At 38.6% G+C, this 24,882-nt stretch overlaps 2 protein-coding genes across 2 annotated transcripts; one reads left to right on the top strand and one right to left on the bottom strand.

The window, feature by feature from the left end:
- Positions 1-3,439: 3,439 nt before the first annotated feature.
- On the top strand, positions 3,440-17,788 carry eya2 (EYA transcriptional coactivator and phosphatase 2). The gene is made up of 15 exons (XM_085354654.1): positions 3,440-3,499; positions 3,703-3,743; positions 4,619-4,731; positions 5,580-5,696; positions 9,297-9,373; positions 9,527-9,710; positions 9,978-10,114; positions 10,239-10,322; positions 12,884-12,973; positions 15,060-15,118; positions 15,867-16,027; positions 16,770-16,884; positions 17,041-17,162; positions 17,267-17,367; positions 17,708-17,788. Exons 3-15 carry the CDS (start codon positions 4,629-4,631, stop codon positions 17,786-17,788), a joined length of 1,431 nt encoding a protein of 476 aa, XP_085210780.1. The 5' UTR covers positions 3,440-3,499; positions 3,703-3,743; positions 4,619-4,628.
- Positions 17,789-19,204: 1,416 nt separating this feature from the next.
- tgm5l (transglutaminase 5, like) lies at positions 19,205-23,917 on the bottom strand. The gene is made up of 14 exons (XM_085353553.1): positions 23,911-23,917; positions 23,510-23,722; positions 23,171-23,404; positions 22,749-22,867; positions 22,269-22,397; positions 21,734-21,911; positions 21,397-21,532; positions 21,193-21,296; positions 20,860-21,099; positions 20,657-20,719; positions 20,353-20,562; positions 20,062-20,219; positions 19,513-19,649; positions 19,205-19,358 (listed from the first exon to the last, which is right to left on the bottom strand). The coding sequence occupies exons 1-14, from the start codon at positions 23,915-23,917 to the stop codon at positions 19,205-19,207; spliced, it is 2,082 nt and encodes a 693-aa protein (XP_085209679.1).
- Positions 23,918-24,882: the final 965 nt, after the last annotated feature.

Genomic DNA, 24,882 nt, shown 5'->3' with positions numbered 1-24,882 from the left:
TCATCTTGTGTTCATTTAGATTTGGAACTGTTGGCTTTGTTTTTACTTGTGGATGGATGTAGGGTTTTTTTTTATTATTATTAAATATACAAAAAAAGTTCTGAACATAAATATCCATATATTTTCCTGTTTTCTGTAGTCTGTTGAACTCTGAGTTGTGTGCCGAAAATGTTTAAACGGGGCAGTGGTTGGCAGATGGCATCAAGTTCCTCCCCAAAACATTGACATAAATCCAAATAGTGGGACCTTGTTCAATGTCTTTTATCAGCAGCTGAGAGAGAGGTTTGTGTGCAACAGCGAAACAGCCCCCCAAATTCCCCCAGGCACTTATGTGGACTGTACAAATTGAGGGCTCCAGGTGGGGTTCCATATGGCATGACCAGAGACCACCAAATTACCTTTTCAAACTTATGATTGAAAACCAATAATAAAGGTCAGACCATCCGTGGGTCACCTCAGGCTGTAACCAGACTCTTACTATAAAGTCATATCAAGACTCAGAGAGCCAGACATATGCAAACATATTTACACTGTCAACACCAGGCAGACACTGGTTACCTAAATGTCTGACAAATGTAAATAAGATAGGGAACACACCCTACATTGGAAATTGCCACCAGCTACAGCATCTGGTGAGGTCACCTAGTTAAAATACCAAACTTTACTAGTAGGTTTTTTTTTTTTTGCTTGTTTGTTTTTTGTTGATTTTTGTCCAGATGTGATAACATGTCATAGAAACCAGTTTCTTGAACATGACAACACCTTAATAACCGAACCTAGTTTATTATGTACAGGTATAAGTTGGCTTAGTGTGAGTCAAATCTGTGGCTTTACTTAATAAAAGGTAAATCTGCATAAACAGATGTTTTCCTTTTATTTTCCCAAATGACATTCCAACCTAAAGCACAATACACTCCACAAAGGCTAGAATTTGATACCCGTGAAATAAGCCGAGGTCTAGCAGAACTCTGAGACCCAGGTGAAGCTGGTGAGACAGACCTTGTGGCCTCGCGGCCCCCTGTAGCATTGCTGGGTTTGTTTTAGCTTCGGTTTCAGTTCTTGGCCTTCCACATCTCTGTTGAGCGCCGCTCATCTTCCCTCCGGTGTCCTGTAGTTCCCATGGCCTTGGCCGCCCTCATCCCAGGCCTCAACCTGAACCAGGAAGTGCCTTGGCTTTCATACAGTTTTTGTGTTTGCGTGTACATGCATGTGTGTGTCTGTGTGGGTGTATGTATACAGGACTGTTACAACTAAAGTCAAGAGGACTCTGAACAGACGTTGCTTTTTGTTTTACTCCCTGGAAAGTACTAGGAAATGCAAAGCACAACAGAACTTCCCTTATTTTTCTTCTGCACTGCAGTATCAGTGTCATCATACTGAGCTTCACAGTCTGCCTGTGATAAGGGTCAGATTAGGCTGCAAGGACTTAAACAAAGGTTACTGATTACATCTAAACTGCAAAGCCTGATTTTTAGATTTCAAATTGAGATGAAAATAATTCAGATACAATTTTATGCTTTTAAGCTGTGGTTGTAACATATTTACTTGGAAAAAAAAAGTTTGTAATAGAAGGAAAAGAAATAACCTGCATTCGCATGTATGTATGTTTAAGGTAAGGTCAATACTATAGACCTACAAATGGATCTAGTAAGTCCTTGTGGCTGAGAGTGCGCTATTTCTAAGTAATGCATTTTGCCTGTGATTTTGTGAAGCCACTAACGGTAAATCTTTAACTTCTGCCACTTCAGTCTTCTTTCTCGGTCATATCTCTGCTGCTCTGAAACCTAGTTTCTCTTATAATTCATCACTGTCATCTGTCTCTGTCAATGTGTTGTCAGTGAGGTTGGAGGTCAGGCAGTTAGCTACAGCTTTGCCAGATTGCAATGGCCTAAGGCAAAAAGAGAGAGGGGGAGACAAAAAGAGCATATAATATTAATAAAATGTTCAGGTTATTGCAAATGTAGTCATATATTTACAAAGGAACAAGATTGTGCGGAACAAAGACAGGCAACCATAGCATTTAGTCACGCTTTTCTTCACTGCTCTGACATCTACTTGGCTACTGGGACAATACGCACACATACATCAACATTTTAGCAGAGTTCATTCTTCAGAAATTGTTTTCAGCAACATTTGGGAACATGGCTGCAGGATTTTTTTCCTGTTTGTCCTGATGTCAGGCAATAAGACTTGGCAGGCAGTTTGTGTTTTACTTCTTTACAAAGAAGTAGGATGCACTGTAACTGTACTTCCACAGCAAACTTGTAAAGACATTTCTTAGTGCATCCTCTCAAAACTATTACCACAGAATCAGTATCATTGCACGCTCCAAAATCAAGATTTCCCTTCATTTTGATCTGATATGTGTAACACAGATAGCATTTTGACATTTTCCCAGCATTGTAGTAGGAGTTCTGTTGGGCAGACTGACCTCATTCAACTTCCTCCTTTGACTTATTTATATGTGCAGATTTTGTCTAACCATCAGCCCACTTTACAGAATCCTTTTTTCTTATTTTTATTGCTTTTGTCAATTAGGTAGGACCTATCAATTGTACATCTTCTAATCAACTCTCATATCACATTACTCTGATATATCCAATTATCTGTAAATTGACAGGAAAATCAAAAAGGCCATATCGATCTGGTTGTGGTTAATTGAGTGATTTCAGAATGATTTCACTATCCAATAAAGCAATATGTTATCGTATTTCTCATATTAATTTGCAGCATTCAATTCAGTTTTATTTATACAGCTCCAAATCACAACAACAATCGCCTCAAGGTGCTTTATATTGTGAGGTAGACCCTAAAAAAACCTTCAATTTACTCAAGAGAAGCAAGTAAATTAAAGAGCTACTGTAGCTCAAGGGAAAAATATCTTGCAAAATTTTTCCTCTCCTCATGTCATTATTTTGTCATGCCATCGTGTTTACTCACATCAGCTCTATTGTCCCACCATGTCAGCCAACAGACATGAGAAATTCTGTTTAACAGCTTTCTGTTGAAAACCCTATCCACCCCCACTGGTTTGTGAACTATTCCCTATGTAGCAACACACAATTTGCATGGCACAGGTGTCAGGCAGGAGAGTAAGTCTGAAAGGTTAAAGCAAGCTACTTTGCAAAAAAACCACAACCTTAGAAACAGTTGTACCTGGTTTCTGTAACTCCTCATTTGATTTTCAGATCCCTTATTTGACTGTCTGAAGTCACTGTGACAATGGCTTCACATCAATGCTACATTTAGCTTAATCTCTCTCCCTGAGTCTTTGTTTTCTTTAAACCTGTTCACCTTTTCAACTGTTTGCATGAATAAAATATTTTTTTCTGCTTGTTTTGCTTCAACAGGGCTTGAAGCATGTCAGTAACCTGCATGACTATGTCCTGATGGTATGTATTCACTATTGTTTCCACAGGATAGTTGACGACTGAAAGAAACCTGACAAACACTAGTGTGAGAGGATAAAGAGGTTTAAGCTCTCTCTCTACAGGAGCAGGTAAGAGAGCCAGACTACAAAGGCATGCAGTCTGCCTGAGAAATTACTGAGAGGTTTGTTACATAGTGAATAAACATCTTATCATAACTATTTATATGTTTATAACCATTTCTTTGAGTGACATTGTCTTTTTCTTGGTTGATCTCATGTTTTTTTTTTCTAACTTTTTTCTAAATTGTGTCCACTCTTGCTTCATTTCACAGGGCTTCTTATTATCTAATCCAAGGACATTACACATCCTCAGGTATTCTTTTAATGACATTTGCCACTAAAATTAAAAGTGAACTAAGATTAGAACTTTTTGATAAAGCTTGTAGTTAGGACTGGATCAGGTGACTCTGAACTTTCCCATAGTTATGTTGCATAGGAGTATTTCTCCTTCTCTCCTCTTTTCATTCTACTTGTTTATTCACCACTTTGTAAATAATCATTAGTTATTATTAAACTCTCTTTGAGCCTGGTTCTGGCTGAAGTTTTGTCCTGATAGAATGGAGTTTTTCCTTCACACTGTTACCAAGTGCTTGCTCATGAAGGATCATCCGATTGTTGTGGTTTTCTCTTTCTATTTTTGTGATGTCTTTACCTTATTATATAAAGCGTGCGTATGATCAAATGAACTGTAGACATGGGTTTCAGACTCTTCAAAATACCAGTTCACACAGCTCCGGCTGTGAGCACAGAAGATCAAGCCATCTTATGTTTGCAAGAGGCAGCCAATCAAAAGAAAGCTTGTTTAAAGGGGCCTACACTAAAAGGAAATCGGAGCAAAAATAGCTTGTTTTAGCCCCGTGGATAAACTGAGGATCTGAACTGTTTAAGACAAATAGGGATTATTTTTGTCTATGGGTTAAGCTAAGCTATGCTGGTAAAGTACAAAAATTTAAATTTGCGATTCCGGAAATTGCTATAGCTCACCTTTCCTTTCATTTAACTTTTTTATTTTGATTTGTTTAAGTTTTTAAGCTTTTAATAACAGACGAAGCAAAGAGACCAAAACAAAAAAAACAATGCGTATCTTTCAATTTTATCAAAGATTCCTGGCATCCACCCATTCTTCCCCTTTCTAACATGACAAAAACAGAGAAGTCAAACTCTCTAACAAAAGCTTCCTCTTTCCAGGATCATTGTCATGGCAGCATATGGACAGACTCAGTACAGCCCTGCGCTCCAACCTGCAGGACCATACGCATCGTACACGCACCACACACAGGGCTACAGCATGCCATCTTACAGTAAGTACAAACAAACATGGTTTTATGAATATACAAGGCAATGACATTCTAAAACAGTGACTTGAGGTGGACACTAGGGGAACAAACATTTTGTAATGTACACAACAAACCAGGGCATTGTGCTACGAAGATAAATTGCCATTTTACTTACACCAATAAGCCACAGCATTAAAACAATATTTTGTGGGTCTTTCTCATTCAAGTCAAAACAGCTGCGATTAGTCAGGGCATATACACTAGCTCTCTGGTTGCGTCTTGTGATGTTTGGGGCTGAGTGGAACAGTTTGTTCTAGGCATCCCGCAGATTGGTTGATATGACTAGGATTTGGAAGGATCAGGGGCCAAATGATTACTTTTGGGTCTTTGATTCGTCCGTAGAGCTGTTTCTGTGGAGTTTTTGCAGGTCGTGAGGTGCATTGTTCTAGCCTGCTGCCTTTGAAGGGGTGAACATGTGTCGAAGTGGGTGGCATGTAGCAAACTAACATCCAGGAAGGCCAGAACCACAGGCTTACCAGCAGAACACTGCGTTATAACAAGCTGATCACGTCACTTGTCACTTGTTTTAGCATTATGGTTAATCTAGGCTCTGTTCAGGAAAATGGATTTCAAGAGATGGACCAATCTAGACACTCAAATGTCAAACCTTGATAGTCAACCTCATTGTGTTCTGTAGGTTTAATTATCTCAACTGATTACCATGAATTAGACCAAACCGTTTTCTGATTTCAACATCGAAACTCTAGTAATAGCGTGTTTGGTATAATTGATAATGAAAATAACTTCCAGCATTGTTGGTTAGTCTTGCCCTGAATGCAACATTAATTTTCTGTTTTTTAATGTTATTTTAGATATTAAAACTGAGGATGGCCTAAGTCACTCACCAGGACAGACAGGACTACTGGGCTACTCCAACTTCAGCAGTACTCCATCAAGTCAAAGTCTCTACAGCTACTCTCATACACATGGTTAGTCTGAAACACTGTATGTACTGAAACTAAGGACACGCTACCGCACACAACAACGCACAGACCTTTTATAAGGCATCTCTGATATTGCGTTACTGGATGGAGCATCCATACTCGCCGTCATCCCTAGCTCCTCTCCTCTCTCTGCCACACCTGTTCTCCATTAGCTGCGGTCTGGACTCCTGGCGTCAAAAGTCTCCCCACCCCTCCTCTTTTTCATGGGGTCAGGCCCCTTTTCTCCACTCAGACCAACAACACAGCATGCAAACGCTTGTGTCAGTTTCTCTGGAGAGGGAGTCAAAAAAAACATGTAGATGATAGGAAGAGAAAATGAGAGGATAGAGGAAAAATATGAATTGTAGAGATAACAAAAACTAGGCAGAGGGTCTTGTTGGCAGTCAAATGATTTGACTAAGATGTAGAACTCGTGAGTCTGTTCAGCGCTATGCCCGTGCAGGTCTGTGTGTGTCTGTGCTGTACACATTCCTCAGTCGTCCGGCGCCCAAAGCATGACTTGCTCAGTGCGACTTTATGGCTTTGAAACCAGCGTGAAATTGACCTTGTGTGTGAGAGGGGAGAGGTTAAGGGGCATTTTACGGAGGGTTGAATGGGTTTAATATTGCAGACAGAGCATGAGCTTTTTCCACTGAATGAAAGCGACAAGGAGAAGATGAAACAATTTCGGGCAATAAACCGATGAGTGGACGTGCTTTTAAAATGCTGTTATTTTGCATTGAATATTTTTCAGAATAACAACCCAGTACTTTCTGAATCTTACTGCCTTTCTTCTTCTTGTGTCTATAAGGTTGGATACCAAATGACTACTCACTAGCAAGGATAATTACCTTGTGTTATTCTCACTTCAACAAAATCAGACACCACACAGACTTTGTACAAGGTTAAAAGCCATCTAATGTTGGGAACTTGCATTGTCACAAGCATTTCTAAGTTCATGGCTGCAGTTAAAATGAGCACTAAACTGTCATGTTGTGAATAAGCAGAGTTCATTGTTTGTGAATAACTATAGTTTACTCTATTGCCAAAATAGTCATGGTGATAGATCCTTTTCCTTTCAGTTAGTTAACGGACTAACTCAGCGGTCCCCAACCCCCGGACCGGTACCGGTCCGTGAGTCGTTTGGTATCGGGCCGCGAGAGTTGAGGCTCAGGTGTGAAATGTATGGTTTTCAGGGTTTTTATCGGTTTTCAGCGTTATTTTGTTATTGTTTTTATCGTTAACTCGGTTTTCCTGGGTCTTTTCACGTGTGTTATGAATAAATCTTCTTTTTTTTCGGTACCGGTACTAGTTTTATTTTGTTGTATTTATCCGCGACACCTTAAAGGCCGGTCCGTGAAAATATTGTCGGGCATAAACCGGTCCGTGGCGCAAAAAAGGTTGGGGACCGCTGGACTAACTGACTGATGACTGAGTAGTTGTTTCCACAGCTTTTTAATTTACCCTAATCTTCCTCTTCGAAGAAGAATCGCTAGTCTTTTACACGGTTAAGTTTGTGCTCTGCTTAAAATCCAATGTTATCCAATATGAATGTCATGCTTTATCTTTCTCCACTCACCCACTGACTCCAGATCAATTGCTTGTCAGCTCTTTACAGACAAGTTAAATCTTTTTTTCCATATAACTTTCTTTTAGGAGAATATTCAGATGTGAGGCATTACACAGGAATGTAAATATTCTTGTAAACACACTTTTGATGAAGCCTCTCAGAAACTGCAAAGCCTTTAGTGACTGTGCTTTGTTAGATCACCCTTGAACCAACAAACAGTTTTTAACATAGTGTACTTAAAGCTTGAAGGACACTGTTTCCAAACAAAATACAGTTGTTTGAATATTTGTATGCATAAATCATTAACTGAAAACTTCAAACGGTAATAAACTGCCACAACAACCAAATGTTTGTAGGATTTCAGAATGTTTCCATGTCATCCATTATACTGCACACAATACGCAAGCTACACACACACACACACACACACACACACACACACACACCACAAAGAGCCTTCAGAAAAACTTACTGTACACTGTGTGTACAACTCAAACCAAATGGGGGCTATGGGAGCTTTTTGTGTTTACTCCAGAGACGTCCTATATTTTTCCTTTAGTCACTCTAAAGCAGTGGTTCTTAACCTTGTTGGAGGTACCGAACCCCACCAGCTTCATATGCGCATTCACTGAACCCCTCTTTAGTGAAAAATAAAATGTGATTTTTTTACTGGTGCACAAAATGAGCCATGCATGTCATGGCGAAGGCTCTGCCGAACCCCTGAGACCGACTCACCGAACCCCTAGGGTTCGAGCGAACCCAGGTTAAGAACCACTGCTCTAAAGGCTGTTGTGTTATTTGAGACCATTTCATTGTGATTCTTCCACTGAGTCATTATTCTACTGTTTGTCATGCACTGTGTCATGGTGAAGAAGGAGCAATGATCTTATGAAACAATGAAGGGTAAACATAAGGTAATTACATATAGGAAGCTAGGAAGCTAGCAGTGTCTGTTAATTAACTTCCAAACTATCCCATGGAATTACTTATTGCTTAAAACCACCCATTCAATAAACAGTACAGGTGGAAATAAAACAAATAGTAGGCATGTCATTTGATCTGTTTTTCATATGAATGCAGATGGCAATAGACACAATCATCTATATCAAGCTGCTTAACAAGAAACGGCTTTTAGTTTCTCTAAAACGGGAACATTAAAAGGTCGAACTGCTTTTAAAAATGTTCTTTCTTTTACTTTACAGTTACTACAACTGTCCTGTAACTCAGCTGGTTTAGCAAAGACTGCAAAATTTGTCAACTGTCATCTTCTTCGGTTCATAACATGCATAACTGTCTGTTTGTAAATTCTGAAAATGTAACTGTTTTACATGAAGTTGTTAGGAAATAGTATCCCCATTTTAAGGAACCACACACAACATACTTTTTTTTTTTCACAGTTAGTAGAAGTTCATTTGATCCTCTTTGGCTAATAGCCAGCATTATTGCATTTTTTTATTTTTTTTATTATTTTTTTTGGGGGGGGGGTTAATTTAATTTGCTTTTTTTTAAAGCTACATCAAGATAATGGTTAAACTAAAGGGATGGAATGAAAATTAGAAATATATCCAGTTCTGTGGGTGAAGGTGATAGAATTACAGGAGAAGTAGTTAATCAGACAAACAAACAGTATGCACATACCTGACAGGAAGATGCGAGGTGAGACGGCATTAATGTGGGGCAAAATCGCTCGGAGGGAGACATTCTTGCCTTGGCTTGATTAGATTCGAAGATTCCCAGAGCAGCAGGAGCAGCAGACTTTCCCACCTGTATTGTCATGTCCATAATAAATCACACTCTAACCTTCTACAGCACTTAGCTGTCAAAGAGGAGTCAAAGTTTACTGCTCAGTACTTCCTCTACTCAGATCACAGATCAGATTGGATCTTGCGAAATTATATATGAAGCGGATTCAACAATACTAGATGGAGCAAAGTCAAATATCCCTCCAGTTTGAAATTGTATCTTTTTTTTTTTTTTAATCCTTTATGAGTGATTTATACCTTAAAGCTAACCCTTGTCTGTGCATCATTCCTTAGGTAGTGGAATCTCCTCTGGAATTTTTCAAGGCACCCATGCAATATCAAGTTCAACCCCTTTCAACCCTGCACAACAAGTGAGTATCTAAGTTCTTACTAGCAACACGTGAACAAAATGTTTCTTTGTATATAGTTATTTGCAGAAATAAAAGGGGAACTCTAAAAGTCCTGTAATCGGTTATCAACTGATGTTTGACGTCACTGACTAATATTCTTGTCTGTGTTGGCAGGAGTTTTCAGCGTATTCAAGCTACAGTCAGAGTCAATACTCGCCGTATTATAACTCACATCACTACAACAGCCCCTACCTAACCAGTAGCAACATTAGCCCTGCTGCGATCACTGCTCCATTAGCCTATCAGCACCCAGAACACCCAATTATGTTGCCCAATCACAGCCCAGAGTCACATACAGGTAAAAACTGTATTTTGTTTTATTTCTAAGCTTTTTTTAAGAATATATGAGTCATTTAATCACTTTAATTATACTATGTGTCATTTTTTTAAATCATTGTGACATTAAGAAAAAGAATACAAAAACTGAAATATTTAAAATTTTACTTGCCTGATGATTCTGAAAACCATGTGGTTGCCCCTTTGAACATACAAATTGTTGTTTGTGACCAGTTTAAAAAAAAAAAAAAAAAAAAAAAAGTAAGAAAAAAATATTTCTGTCTTTTAGGAGAGTACCACCCACCACCCAGCCCCCCCACACCAGGTAAAGAGGAGGGGGTCCCAACACGAAGGGGTTCAGATGGCAAGTTAAGAGGAAGAAAAAGAGCCAGTGACCCCGCTCCACCTTTGGACTCTGATATTGAGGTAAACCCATGGTCACACATTGTTGGAAATTATCAGCATTTCTCTCCAATATTTATCTTTCTCTCTCACACACACTCACAAACTGTCATGTGGTTAACATTACATATCTGTTATTTCACTGCAGCGAGTGTTTATCTGGGATCTGGATGAAACCATCATTATTTTCCATTCGCTCCTCACGGGAACTTTCTCCACACGATTTGGCAAGGTATGGCGATATGACCATTCTTGTTGTCATTTACCGTAAGGAGTATGTACTGAAGCTATATTCACACCCAATTCTAGCGATAAGGCTGGTGGACACATGATCCTAACAACAAACGCGTAACCCTGTTTTCTCTCAGCAATCAAGTGCTTATTTAACTTAGTGGTCAACAGTTTGGCTGCCTGAGACAAGTGACCTTTGGGTCTCATCCCTGAGCATTTTCACACGCTGGCTGTTTTTCCTTTCTGCCCTCCTGTTTCTTTTCATAATGCAGCAGGGCTGTTTAGCTACCCCGACAACCTGCCGTGTGATTGACAGCCAGCGGGACCTTTACATAACAGACAGGCAGCTGACGAGGGGCGGACAGTGGTGCATTTCTTGTTTTTGGCCGGGGATCTGTGTTTTGAATTCTCACGGTCCCCCTGTGGGTTGACACAAGGCTGATGGGAGTTTGAGAGCAGCGTTTCTGATGGGCCAGGGATCTGTTGTTTCTTTTTCTTTCTCTTCTGCCACGGTGAGGGGGTGAAGAGAGAAAGAGCAGAAGGGCCAAGAAAAGAGAAGGAGCAAGTTAGACTGTGTGGATGTGTTGAAATGTGACTCATGTGCCAGAAATTCCTGATTCCTCCCACCACCCAAACACCCCACTGTTGGATCTAGGGAAACTCGGGACAGATTCTGACATCAAAACTAAGACAAGCAGTAAAGGAACTGAATGAATGACAGTGGAAAAACAAATGAATAGACTAATATTGAGATGGCTCAGAAGCTAGAAATATTTTGTTGTTGTTGTTCCTACTATGGGAGAAATAATATAATCATTTCTGGAGTTAATTAACTCTGTTTGCATCCTGCTTCTCACCATAAGCCTCTTCCAACTGGATCAATGTAATTTGCTCTTATTATTAACAAATGCTTGGGCATTTATAAAGTAAAGGTAAGTCTGGGCCCACTCTGAGGAAGACTAATGGGTCTGTTGAAAGAAACCTGTTTTCACTAGCTTGGTGAGCCAGAGGTGAATAGATGTCCACATGAGGAGCTGACCCTTACTCCCAAAACCTTGCTTCCATTATCTCATTTATCATGCAGCACCTCACTCTATTCTCCAGAGTGTGAATTCTCTTCCCAAACCCTGTCTTTTATATCACAAACAAAAGTCCCCTGCAAAGGTGCAAATTTGGGAACCAATTTTTCTTGCATGTTCTTTCCTTTTCTACCAGTTTTCATCTTCATTCCTCTGCTTTGGGGTTAAAAGAAAGAGGCTTTTATTAGATTTTCTGTGTAGTAGTAACCACAGTCTTCAGAGAAGGGTGATTACAGACAATTATTTCAATTATTGGACAAACAAACCTTTCTCAAGCCTTTAACTCCACCCACTTCACCCTTTCTATTCACCTCTTCCTTAGTCCTCGCCCACTGCATTTTCTCCCAGTCACCTGTGTCCTCCCCGTCGCTCCTATTGAACTTATTTTGGCCTTTGTCCTTAATCACCTTTTTTTTAAGCCCTTTTGTGGAGGGAGGTATTTTGTAATTGCTGTGATTTACCCTACTTGTGTCATCAAGTCCATTTTACCAACCTGAGTGAGAACACAGCCCTGCTTGTCATTTCAAATGAACTAATTAAATGATCACCTTTGGCTGACTTTTCCTGGCTTTGCGTGTCTTGCTGCCAAAGAGGAGTTATCAAAACAATGCACCACTCATATGTACACACCTTTTCTTTTTTTCTTTTTTAAAAAAAAAAAGTTGAACAACATGGATGATTTGTCAGCCAGACTGCTGGCACATTATGATTTATATTTTCTGAATGTGGTAATTCAGAAAATGCTTATTAAAAACTGAATGGAAGTTATTGTAATGCAAAACCTGGTTTTTACTTTGCTTTCTATATGATTGAAAATAACAGAAAATAAAAGGTTTGAGGGAAAAGGTGAAAGACTGACTACATTTCAGCTATTATATCCATTGCATTTAAGGTGCCAGTAGTTAAACGAGTCTACATGTATACGACTGAAAATAAGGGTTTTAATAGTTGCTGACTTCGATTAGTTTGCATTTCTGACCAAAAGCAGCAGCAGAGAACAGTTGACTGAATTTATGAACGCCAAAACAAATAGCTCAGAATGAAGATGGCAGAGATAACGATAAGCAATAAAGTTTGATTGACAGATAAATATTCACGCCTACCTTCTTCTGGAACCTGTTTATGTAAATCCTTTTACTTAGAGCAGAACAAAGCTTCTATTATGTGTGCATTGACATAATGAAAAGAGCAGTAATGTTAAATAGCTTTAAATGAACAATTTATTCTCTAAATACCAAAGCTTCTAGTCTGAACATAAGCCCAGAATTTTATTTCTATGAACATGCTAACAAAGAGCATAGCCTTTGTTCACATTCACATTCTATTCATGGTGCCAAATCTGTTTATAGTTTTAGTTAAGGATGCCAAAAAGAAAAAATTCTGTTACTGTCCACACTAACTTTTAACAGTTTTCTTCTCTCCATCTTGTGCGAGAATGGCATATACAACATGTGTCAATTTTTCCTGCCTCTGTGTGTATCAGGACTCTTCAAAGGCAGTGTCTCTGGGTTTGTGGATGGAGGAAATGATCTTCAACTTGGCTGACTCAAGGCTTTTCTTCAATGACCTGGAGGTGAGGTTTGAAATTTGTGTGATGAACCGTAACTGTTGAAAAAAGAAACACAATGAAAATTCCAAGACTCAGTGTTGATTAATTAGCGGTGTGCTTTGCTGCACAAAGAAAATTGTGCCAGTGTACTATTTTCATATTTGGCTTACAGTGCACTGGATCTCAATATATTCTAATAATTGTGTGACTTTTTCCAGTAAGCTGGAAAACTGTAGCACTGAAAATTATCCAGCAATGTAAGCTGGCATACAGTTAACCAGAAAACCTTGCCTGCAAGAGCTTAGCGAGCGGTTTGACATTTTGCTGCTTTTTCTTCTTACATAAAGCACGGTGGCACTCATTGAAGAAATCCCTTCACACAATATCTATCTCGTATTTATTCTTTCTGCTGCATTTACAGCATTACCCAAACAATTTACTTTCATGGGGAATTGACAGGACATCAAAAAAAACTCCCAAAGTTAATACACAACGTCTTAAAATGATGACTCCTTAAAAAAAGAAATAAAAGCCTCTGTTGGTCATTAAAATGCATTTTAGTACCTGCTAGTGACTGAACAACGCATGTGTTTTTCATCCTAAATTCCTTAACCTTGTTCTGACAAAGAAGAAAACCTGAAGAGCTGCATAGAAAAAGAGAACAAGTACACTTTGTGCTATAATTATAGGTCTGTGTCTGAGTATCCAAGGGGGAAATTAGTCAAATGGGAGGAGGAACAGTCAAGAAGAGGGAAAGGAGCCAACAAAGCCATTTGCAAACCCAGTTTTTATCCCTCCTTTTGTTGTCAGGACTCAGTAAAGCTCTAAAGCAGTGCCCCATATCAGGCTGACAAAGCCTGTTAAGTCTTAAGGTGCAATTATCTTGTCCTTATCATGTCTGTGGCAACACCAGTGGCTACAACTGCTGCTGTCATGACTCACGTATTGTAAATAGTCGGTGTTACTGTCTGACTAATCAAGTCCATCATTGCCAGTTGAAATTTTAATGGTTTAAAAAAAAAAAAAGATTTCAGTGTGTTCTAGTTTTCTTTATCTCAATTTAACGATACAACTATTGCAGTCTAATCAAAATCAGACTAACTCAGACTTTTGCTTTTTGAGACTTTTAGCATATGTGCAATTTTTTTATTTTATTCTGCACTTACATTGACATTTTAGGACTTGCAGAGCTGACAGATGAAGGATCCAGTTTGCTTTTGTCCGTATTAAATAATCAAATGTTTGAAATTAAATTATACAAAGGTAATCCGCATTGTACGGTCAGCAGTTACATTTCAGCATGGGTGGATGTCACCTGAGTGGGAGTGGGTTGCAGCCCCTGGGAATATAGTTATGCAGCAATGTAAGGGAGATGAGGTAGCGTCTCCGTCTGGGAAAGGTGATAGGAGAGCCGGTCTGTACTGGGCCGTTGCGTTACAGTTTGGAGTCATACTAGGACTCCATTTTTAAGCATGTGCGTGCTTAAAAACAGAGTATATCACTGAGTGTGCAGAAACCAGAGTGCAAGTTTTTGCTTGATACCTTTGCATGGTGTGTTTTCACTTAGTCTGTGATGACTGACTTGTCCTACTTTTTTTTTTTTTTTTTTTAATTTAACATATCAAATCATAATAGCTGTTTTCAAATTTCTTGTTTTACTGCATATTGCTGAAGGTGTTTTGGCTGCAGACACTTGGTTAAGCTACAGTGTGGTTTTGTTCCCTGCAGTCTGGTTGGCTGCATTAACGTCCAACAGAGACAAATATGCAAACCATTGTGCTTGTCGGACAATGAGTGATTCTTAAGAGAATTTCTTTTTTTTTTTAACCAGTGGTTAAATTGTTAGGTGTATTTAAAAAAAAGTGCAGATTTACTTTACTTCACTATGTGGTTGCGCTAGAATTGCACCACTATGTTGACGACTTTTTTTCCGTGGCGCCTTACTGGCCCATTTCCTGACACCTTATTTCCTCCTTCCTTGTATTTTATTTTAACCCTTTTTTTTTCATATCCATTGTGCTATCATTTCTATAGAGCAGAGACCTGCCTGTAAATGGCTTTACTCTGAAAAGGATCTCATCATATATCTGCTCTCCTTTTCATTTCCCAGGAATGTGACCAAGTCCATATTGATGACGTGGCATCAGATGACAATGGACAGGACCTGAGGTAAAGTTTCTGCTGTGTTACTGTACTCAAAGCTTAGCTGGGAAACTGACAGTTCTGCTATGGCTTGTGAACCAGACTTGCCCTCTGGGTTTTAGTGGGCAGGAAGAGAAAAGCATGAAGATGAGATGGGGGCTGTGTGCATCTGTGTGTGCTCATGCATGCAAGCATGTGCATGTCTTTTATTTTCCCTACTTCCACAGTCATATAATATGTCAGAGGATTATCCAGTGCTTTCATTTCTCATCAAACTATCTCTTTCATTCCCTCTGTCTCCCTCAGTGCTGGCGTTTTATTGCATAAACTTGTTGAAACACTTTAAGATGCTTTTAGGAATGATTTGAGCGAACCAGTCTGTATTAAAGTACATTTTTGACATATTTATTTTATTGAACTTGGACCTTTTCATTTGAGTATGTTTTTATATTTATTCTAGTCACACTACATGTATATAATATTTTTAGTGACAAATGCTCATTCAATTTTACAGGATTTCTTGGCCCGGACAGTTTCATTTGCACTGGCACATTTCCCTACATTTGATGAAAAGCTCGAGCAATGCTTTCTTTTTCAATGGTTGAATTGCTTTAATAAATTCCTGCAACCCTAAAATATATTAGTGAATATAGCCACTGATTCTTGGAGTACCAATGTCAACAATGATGAACTATTACAATAAGATCTTCAGAAGAATTCAGCTCACGCCTTTATGATTTATATCCTGGCTGTTTTCTTTATTGTGACTCTGCAGCACTTATAACTTTGGGTCGGATGGCTTCCAGAGCCCAGCAGGAGCAGGATCTCTGTGCCTGGGGTCAGGGGTCCACGGAGGGGTGGACTGGATGAGGAAACTAGCTTTCCGATACCGCAGAGTCAAGGAGATCTACAACACATACAAAAATAATGTCGGGGGTAAGTTCTAGTCTCATTTTATACAACATTGCTGTCTATGTGTGACGTGAAAGTTTAGAAATTCTTCCTTCCTTCTTTTATGTGGGGTTTTCGTGCACTTATTAAACACTTACAGGAAGTTAGATGATGAGATTATTCTACACAAATGCAAATATTTATCAACTGTAGGACTTTCACCAGTGCCCTTAAAAGCAAAAGAGAAACTAACTGTAAGTGTTACACCTAGTCAGGCTTCAGTGGGTAAAGAGTTAAAGAACTAAATCTTAACATCTAAGAATCAAAAGATGATTGATTTGAAGTCATAAAGTAGGACCTTTTCATTTGAGTTCATTCAAATTCAAATTTTATTTGTCACACACACAACCATACACAGTATGACATGGGGGTGAAATGCTTGTAGCTGTACAATGCCCGACTATTAAATGACAGAAAAAAAGTTTTACAATATTTACAATTTACAGGTTACTAGAAAATTTACAAATTAACTTAGGAATTTACAGTAAAGAACGTGCAAATAGCAGAAGAGATTATAAAGATTATGAATATTATTATATTATTATAAATCCTATAATTTATAATTATAGGATTATAGGAAATGTGTGGTGGTGCGTGTGATGATGTGATGTGTTTCATTAGGTTCCTATTTTCTTTCTAGGCATAAACATGCAGTTTGGATATGAAGAAGAGTAAAATACTTGTTTCCAAGATTATCTGTCAAGCTTTTGTTCTTCTTGATGGTCAGGTTTACTGGGCAGCCCCAAGAGAGAAGAGTGGTTACAGTTAAGGAGAGAGATGGAAGTCCTCACTGACCTGTGGCTGACTCAAGCACTCAAAGCTCTGGCTCTCATCAACTCAAGGTCAGTTTATGCTTCCATAGTTTTATTACCACTTAGAGGTGAATTAAATGTTAGCTTTGTTTAATTTGACATTTTCATTTTTTTTTCTCAGTTTGTGACAAAATATATTTGTTTGTCATATTTACTGACTTTAGTGCCTGTCTTGCCCTCTTTCAGGCCTAATTGTGTGAATGTGTTGGTGACCACTACTCAGCTCATTCCAGCCCTGTCCAAGGTGTTACTCTATGGTTTAGGTTCAGCCTTCCCCATAGAGAACATATACAGTGCCACCAAGACAGGTGAGAAAACTTCAAGGGAAAGTAGGCAAGGAGATAATATCACAGTTAAGCAAGTGAAAAGGCTGTAATAATAATTTAAACTGTGATTTTTCTCCTTTTCAAAGGCAAAGAAAGTTGTTTTGAGCGTGTCTCTCAGAGGTTTGGTCGGAGAGCAGTCTATGTGGTGATAGGAGATGGAGCTGAAGAGGAGACTGTAGCCAAGAAGGTAAAACTGTCTGGTTTTATTATTACTTTAACAGCTGAAAAATGGGCCACAGCAAATCAGTTAACCTTACACTATGCTTGATTTCTGCAGCTTCTGTGGTATGGGTTTGTTTTTTCATGAAATTGCTGTTTTGAGATTTTCCTAGATTTTTTTTTCTAATGCTTTTCTATAATGTTATCCAGATGTATCTGTGTACTATAGCACCCCTCCAAATGGGACAATACTTCACATATGCTCTTCTTCTGCAGAAACACTGAAAACTTCTGAAAAGATACTATCTTAAGTTTCAATGTTATACTCTATACACGCGTTTGATATGACATTATTTTTGTTTTATCAGAAGAACATGCCATTCTGGAGAGTGTCCTGTAGGGCTGATCTCGAGGCTTTGAGCCACGCACTGGAGCTGGACTACCTCTAGAGGGCGCCATCCATCACATTCTGCTCTTATGCTTGTGTTATGAGAAACTCTGGAGCTTCTGAGTGCACCTTGCAGGTGAAGATTCCCCTGGAGACTGATTAAAAGTCAGTACTGCTATATTGAGCAAGCACTCTGACAGACAATTTTATACCCAAGCCAATGGATTTTGTGGGGATTCTGAAGCAAGGCTGCAGTGTCTGTGATACATAAATATGAAAAAAAGGGCTGGAAACAAAATAAAAGGCCAAAGTGAAATAAGGGACCAAAGCCTCATCGCTAACTCCAGGGAATTATGGTTAATACCGATAATATTAATCATATAAAACAACAAACTTACTTTTTTTTTTTTTAATTCATCTTGAGTTTATAAATTGTTCCGTTTTCAGGATATTTACATCCTGTTTAGCGATCACAGTGAGTAAAGTTCAGATTGTTGATGACTTTTTCTGCTGTGTCTTTATATTTCTTTTGAGACTTAACACGTTTTTTTACTGGCCATTAATGTTGTAAAGACAAAATTAGAAGCAAGAATTCTGATATTGTGATTTTTAGTAATAAATGTTAAATACCATTCTCTTAAAGGTAGGGGCTATTAAATAGTCTGCATTTCAGCTTTACAGTCTGAGCTATTTACTGGTTCAGTTTTACAATACAGTACGGTAATAGTTTGGGAGCTCTGCATAAAACAATAATCACAGTTAAAGACCAAAAATCTGCTCAAAAAGTTTTGATGAGTTGGCTTGAAGATGCTGTATTATAGGCTGGTGCTTGAATGAATCTTTACCTTTAATCATGGGTTGTATATTGTTTTCTTTACTGTCATTAAGTTCCTAATAACCTGTTTGTAATATAGTTGGACTGGTATGATTGTGCATGTGCCGATTACACTGCCTGTCAGCTTAGCAATGATCTGTATATAATGCTTTGTTGCCAACTTGTTGTGACAGACAGTTGAAGTAGATGAATAAAGATAAATTAATTACACTGAGGGCAAAGGTGAGTTCAGTTTCATCTCATTTTGCACTGTTGCTCAATCTATAGATGCATTCTAATCAATCTACATGACATAAACCTAAAAAGGAATTTTAAAGTTTTCCATGCACAAAATCACTCGAGGGACTTTTCTTTCTTTATGGGGAAAGATCACCATCTTCAGGCCAAGAAAAGTAGTAACATAAAGACACTGATAGACTCATACACTGTGTGGCTTTTAGAAGAAATGAGACAGAATTGAACATTTTATGATTTTATTTCTCAAATAAAGGTAAAAGTACAACAATAAATTAAAAATATATATATCTTTGGGTATCAATGTTAATTTTTATGGCACATATACACATAAATAAAAACAATAAATAGCTAAATAAATAATATTTACATTCATCATTTACAGCATAGGAAACATGGCTGCAGGTGCTAAACACTGTTGACAGAGACCATCTTAAAGCCTCTGATGGTGACATTCATATTTGTGAGCCACAGGCTGGCTTGCAGCATCTTTTCTCCCACCATGTTGGGCATGAACGGGATTGGCTGATCCGCTCTTCCTCCTGGAGGCAGTGGGGGCATCCTGCAGGAAAATGTAGAAAGCTTATTTTAAAAAAATGTTTGCAAAATGTAGAAATTTATTCCAGTAACTCAGATTGGCTGACTACAATAAACGTCCTGTCACTTTGCATCACGCCTCTAATTATTGCCCATGAGACAAAAAAAATCATTCTTACCTGAACTGAACTTTGCCTTGGAGCAGCCCAGCCCCAGCTACAGTCAGTACTCCACTGACTGGGTGAGAATATGGGTTGATGAAGGTCACTAGGGCAGTCTGTTCGCTGTGTTGCTTGATGGACTTTTCATCTGCAACCTGAAGGACAAACACATTAGTAAACCCAGAACATTTCCTCAAGTTCTCCATTATATAACTTTAAGCTAATAAATATGACATAACATCTGCTGTCTGCAACTCATACTTGTAACTATATGATTACATTTTTATTCAAAAAGGAGAAATATTATAGAAATTTTCAAAACCACCGATGCATTTTTTTCACAGCTGGTGCATCATCAAATCAGATATGAAAATCCTGAATGCCCTTTAAATACTTTCTTATAATATTACATAGCAACCTGTACTTGGTATCAAAGCATTGGAATTTGTGCTCAAAGACATAAAGTTTAATTAATTAATTTGTTTAAAGAAGTTTAAGTTGATGGATGCAATAAGTCTGTATGTGAGAAACTTTAAGGAGGAAATATTGAGAATTTTTGTAAAGTACCTGTATGATGAGCTGTGGACTGGTGATGTTGAACTCCTCTGAGCTCAGGACTCTCTCCTGACTGGCAGTATCCTCCACAACAACTGCAAGGTTGATCAGGTTATCCCCCACCACGTCTTCATACTGTGCTAGGGGGATCTTCTGCCTCACTACCTTGACTGGATAGAGGAAGTGACACAGAAATTAGGTTGTGTTAAATAAATAGTCAAATCCAAATAGATTAAGATCTGAAAACAACAACAGTCCTTCAAAGGTGACTATTTTAGTTGTAGATGAGAAAAGTAAATGTACCTTCCATAGGTGCAAGTTGTAAGACACCGTGGTTTTCCCAGAAGGTGTCCGAGGGGCTGTGGTTGTATTCTTTTGCCTGGGCATTGAGGTGAATCTTCAACATCTTGGCTACATTCTGCTTGTTCATAATTTTCACGCTGAAGCTGACAGGCTCCCCAACAATGGGGAATTTGTCCAGGGTCAGGAAGACTAACACTCCCTGGGATGAACCTGCTGAATAAACATGAAAAAGTCCTCATGAAGAGATATGTTTTTAAAGAAATCGGTATAAACTCTGATGAATACATTCAAAACTACAAATTACTTCTTCTTAGTGTTGAGTCACCTGAACTTGAAGAGCTTCTTGATGAAAGTGTTGAAGTTGGGCCTGTGTTATAAAGACAGAAAGACAAATGTGAGTATGTGAGAGTGCTATTATTTCACTTTATCACTTTAGTTCAATATATCACTTCATTAAATTGCATAATGTGCAAATCAATGAGCAGAATTCTAGTTTTATGGTCATACTTTTGATGTATTTGTAATCTCCTGTGATCTTTTGCAATCTGGGGAACCCAACAGCCTTAGTGCAGATGAGGGAGCCAACTCTCTCAGTGTCTTTGCTGAACCCGAGCACCTGACCCTGGCCCAAGATGATTGTATGGATATCAGCATTCACACTGGCGTAGACAAATGGGACATCATAGAACAGGTCCACACGCTTGTTCTTTATTGCTTTGACTGGTGCGGGGCCACAGCGGTACACTCCTGTGATGATGGCAGAAACAAGACCGTTTTGAAGAAGTTCACAAAGAATTAAAGAGTGGAAGAAAAAGTTTAAGAACTTTTTTTAGCACACACCTCCACTTCTCTGCTGAGGAGTCGGGTCAAGAACTTGCCAGCCATCCATTCCAGATTCAAGATCCCGACGAGTCATCCAGCACTCCACCCAGACATGGAAGTTCCTGTTAAAGTCCAACAAAAGATAAAGTTAAGCATTAAAATGTCATTAAAGTCTTTAAAGTAGTTAAATAATACAGTTTATAAGCAAAATATAAAACTGACCAGATGCTGTCTTTGGTGAGGTTTAACTTCTGCCCTGTTGCGCTGTAGTATTCCTCAATCACCAGGTTGCCATCAGTGTCATGGGCAGAGTTGAAGTTTGTGATCACACGGCAAGGAATGCCAAGAACTCTCATAACTGAAGCACAATTGATTTAAAAAAAACACTGTTAAAATATTTGAACACTGTCATGGAAAAAATGACTCGGTGTTAAAAAAAAAGGAATGAAAACACTTTATTATGATAGCATCATTTAGAACAACTGATTATCAAAGACCAGAAGTACATGATCTAAGTTACTTGCTTTTATAAGGTTTTAAAAGATGAAGATATAAGCACCTGTGCACATGACAGCTGCAAAAACCCAGCACTGTCCATACTTGACTGGGCTGTTACCAGACTGGTTCCACTTTCTCAAAATGTCCCCACTCCCAGTCCACATGGAGGGACTGACACCTTGTTTGAAGTCGCCTGTCCAGTTCCCCTTCAGCACCCCACGGTCATCCTCACTGTTGATCTAAACACAAAGCACAACTTAAGTATAGTTTTTACTGTTTGCACAGCACGTGCCAAAGATGCCAAAACAGGTTTGGGCATCCCATAATTTTCCATGTTGCCTTGGCAGTTTTACAGTAATAATTACAGTGTTGCTGCATGTGACATTTAGTGTTCAGAACATTGAAGGCTGTGTCTCTTCATTGTGTCAATGTGCAGAACATAGTGTCCCAGGTTAAGCCCAAGCTTGTTTAACAAGTAGAAATGATGCTCATGTAATAGATTGTAAACAAGATCCAAAAACTAATGTGATTCATACAATTTGTAAAGCTAGTTAATGTTGAATTTGTGTTGCTAGACAGAATCTGTTGACACTCACCATGGCAGACACAACCCGGCTGAGGTACACGGGGTTGTTTCGGTTCAGGTAGTCCATCTTTCTGTTCTTTTTGTGCTGAGGGCTGACTTGGAGCAAATTCAAGCATGCCTCCAGAACACCAGACTCATACTTTACAAGCAGAAAAGAGAAAATTTGAGTACATCCTGTTAAGCAGGTGGTTTGAAGTCAGATTTAAGGTCAAGATTTTACTATGTGCACACATACTTTAAGATGTTTTATCTCATTGATCCTCCAAAATTTGCACATTTATTCATTTTCAAATATTGTTTTGAAGAATTATTAAAGTGAACTGAAAGTGAACACTGGGAATCTTTCAAAACAGTGTTACAGAGAATACGATCTTTATGCACTTTGATAAAACATAATACACTCATACATAATACCTCATTTAAAAGGCACATCTTCTGGTAATACTTTTTTTTTTTGAGTTGCTTAGTGTTCAGTTTGCGACTTTCTTACCTGATCAAAAGACCACGGTCTTTCAACAATGATTGTCTCTGATCCCATAAACAGCAACCCAAAGTCACTCTGGATATATTCTTCTCTCTGATCCTCAAATGGGATGTATACTGTATCCTCTGCAAGAAATACATCCTGCATTTAGAACCACACAGTGTACTAACATTTTCAATTCATGTTCAATTCAACATTTTCAAAGAGATTTACAGATCATTCAGTCCACGGACCTATATAGTACTGTAGCAGATACTTAAAAATAAGTAATTAATAATTTATTATGTATTCTACAATAATGTAATTTTCAATATGGTTTGTGTGTTAGGCCACACAAACCATATATGTATTCTGATACATATATGGTTGCTGCAACAAGCTACCAAAATAAATCTGATTCTCCAGCACTGATACTTTGCTTCACTTACCAGAACACCAGGGGTTGCAGAGCAGGATGAAATTGCCATATGCAGAGCTTTTCTTGCCATCCTGAGTAAGCACACACAGCTGAAATCTGTAGGAGCCGACTGAGGCAGAGGCAGGAGAGTAGATGTAGATAGAAGGTTTCAGAGGGTTCCACTCCTCAGGGTCAATATAGGCATTCCAGCTGGACTTGGAAGAGCTCTTGGAGAAGGTTACAGGCATTACTGCGTACAGGTTACCTGATGGGAAAATTGAGGAATGTTAGAAACACAAGCAAAAGCCTTAAATTGTGGGTTAGACCACTTGTATACAAAAGCATCCATGCAATATACTCAGGAAAGTACCTAGCATGATTTTCACCCTCAGAGTATTGATCTTAGGGTTGAAGGGTCGCCCTTCCAGCTGAACGCTGACTTTAAATGGGGCTCCTCTCCGCACCACCAGAGATTTGGTGTTCCTGAAGCCATTCGTCCTATGACTCTCAAGGTTTTCTGATTGTTCCAGGTCAACATATTTTATCCTCAAGTCTGCAAGTTGAGAAAAAGAAACATTAAAGACTGTCAACATCATACATTGTCTGTAACAGTAAAAGGCAATCACGCACAGCAGTAATCATGGTAATAATCAAATCATAATCATAGTCTTTATCAAGAGTGAATTTGCTCTGTATAACAAATGAATAGTAATGAATAGTAAGGAACAGAAAAGAGTGAAAGAGTTTGCATTTCTGAAGATGAAATCTCACCTTCCATCTCTTAGTCTCTCTTTCTCACAGCAACGTTGTATGACTCCACTATCGCCCACTAAAGCTATATAAGCATTTTGCCCAACCCTTCTTAAGCATTTCAGAAGGCGGGGAGAACGCAGTGTGACTTTCTTGAATTGTTACCAAGGCCCGAGGCCTTGGGCAAGAACAGTACCTTTCAGTGTTAACAGATGCTAGCAAATCTGATTGTCAATGATTAATATCTGTCGCATAGACCACAAATTTTGATATTCCACACAATAGAATCTGCATTCAGACGTCATGTTATGACACAGGATTCAACTGAAGGATGATTCTATTACGTAAGTCCTAGATTTTGTTTCACATACAGGTCTGTTATCCAAATATTATTGTTTACATTGTGTTCTAAGTTTATTTGCAGAGAGGCTTTTTTCTGACGATTTTGAATGAATGACACTTGTTAACGGCTAGTTTGATGCACCCACTATTTGAATATGTGACTAATACTATATTACAAAGTTCTGCATATACAGTATGAGGTGGTACTAACTATTTATTTTGTTGACTATAAGGTTGAGTTGGATGTTCGAAAACTTGTTTGAAATTATTTCAGTTTTGTGACATGGCACGTTATCCTGCTGGAAGCAGCCAGCTGAAAATGGGCACAATATTGTCATAAAGATAAGGACATGGTTAGCAACAATACTCGGATAGGTCGTGCATTTAAACAATGCTAAACTGGTACTAAGGAGTCTAAAATGTGCCAAGAAAATGTCCCCCAGAGCTGCGACAGCCTGAAACTTTGATACAAGGCAGGATCATTTCTTGCTCTTATTGTGTTTAACCCAAATACTGTCCCTGCCATCCAAATGACCAGGCAACATTTTTCCAGTTGTCTGTTGTCCAGTTTTTGATGAGCTCATGTGAACTGTATATTCAGTTTCCTGATTTAGGTGACAGGGATGGCTGTTGTGGTATTCTGCTGCTGTA

Source organism: Diplotaxodon limnothrissa, linkage group LG5, assembly GCF_057381915.1.
Source record: "Diplotaxodon limnothrissa isolate DT_005_m linkage group LG5, D_limnothrissa_male_GT1.1, whole genome shotgun sequence".
In the NCBI taxonomy this organism is placed as follows: Eukaryota; Metazoa; Chordata; class Actinopteri; order Cichliformes; family Cichlidae; genus Diplotaxodon; species Diplotaxodon limnothrissa.
The sequence above is the reverse complement of the archived record's forward strand: the minus strand, read 5'-3'. Positions and strand labels throughout refer to the sequence as shown.

Coding starts and splice junctions, on each gene's coding strand:
- tgm5l (XM_085353553.1), bottom strand. Junction 22,868..23,170: donor CTGCAACCCCTGGTGTTCTG/GTAAGTGAAGCA, acceptor TATTTCTTGCAG/AGGATACAGTATACATCCCA. Junction 20,720..20,859: donor AGATTACAAATACATCAAAA/GTATGACCATAA, acceptor TTTATAACACAG/GCCCAACTTCAACACTTTCA.
- eya2 (XM_085354654.1), top strand. CDS start 4,629: ATGGCAGCATATGGACAGACTCAGTACAGCCCTGCGCTCCAACCTGCA. Junction 4,732..5,579: donor CTACAGCATGCCATCTTACA/GTAAGTACAAAC, acceptor ATGTTATTTTAG/ATATTAAAACTGAGGATGGC. Junction 9,711..9,977: donor CAGCCCAGAGTCACATACAG/GTAAAAACTGTA, acceptor TCTGTCTTTTAG/GAGAGTACCACCCACCACCC.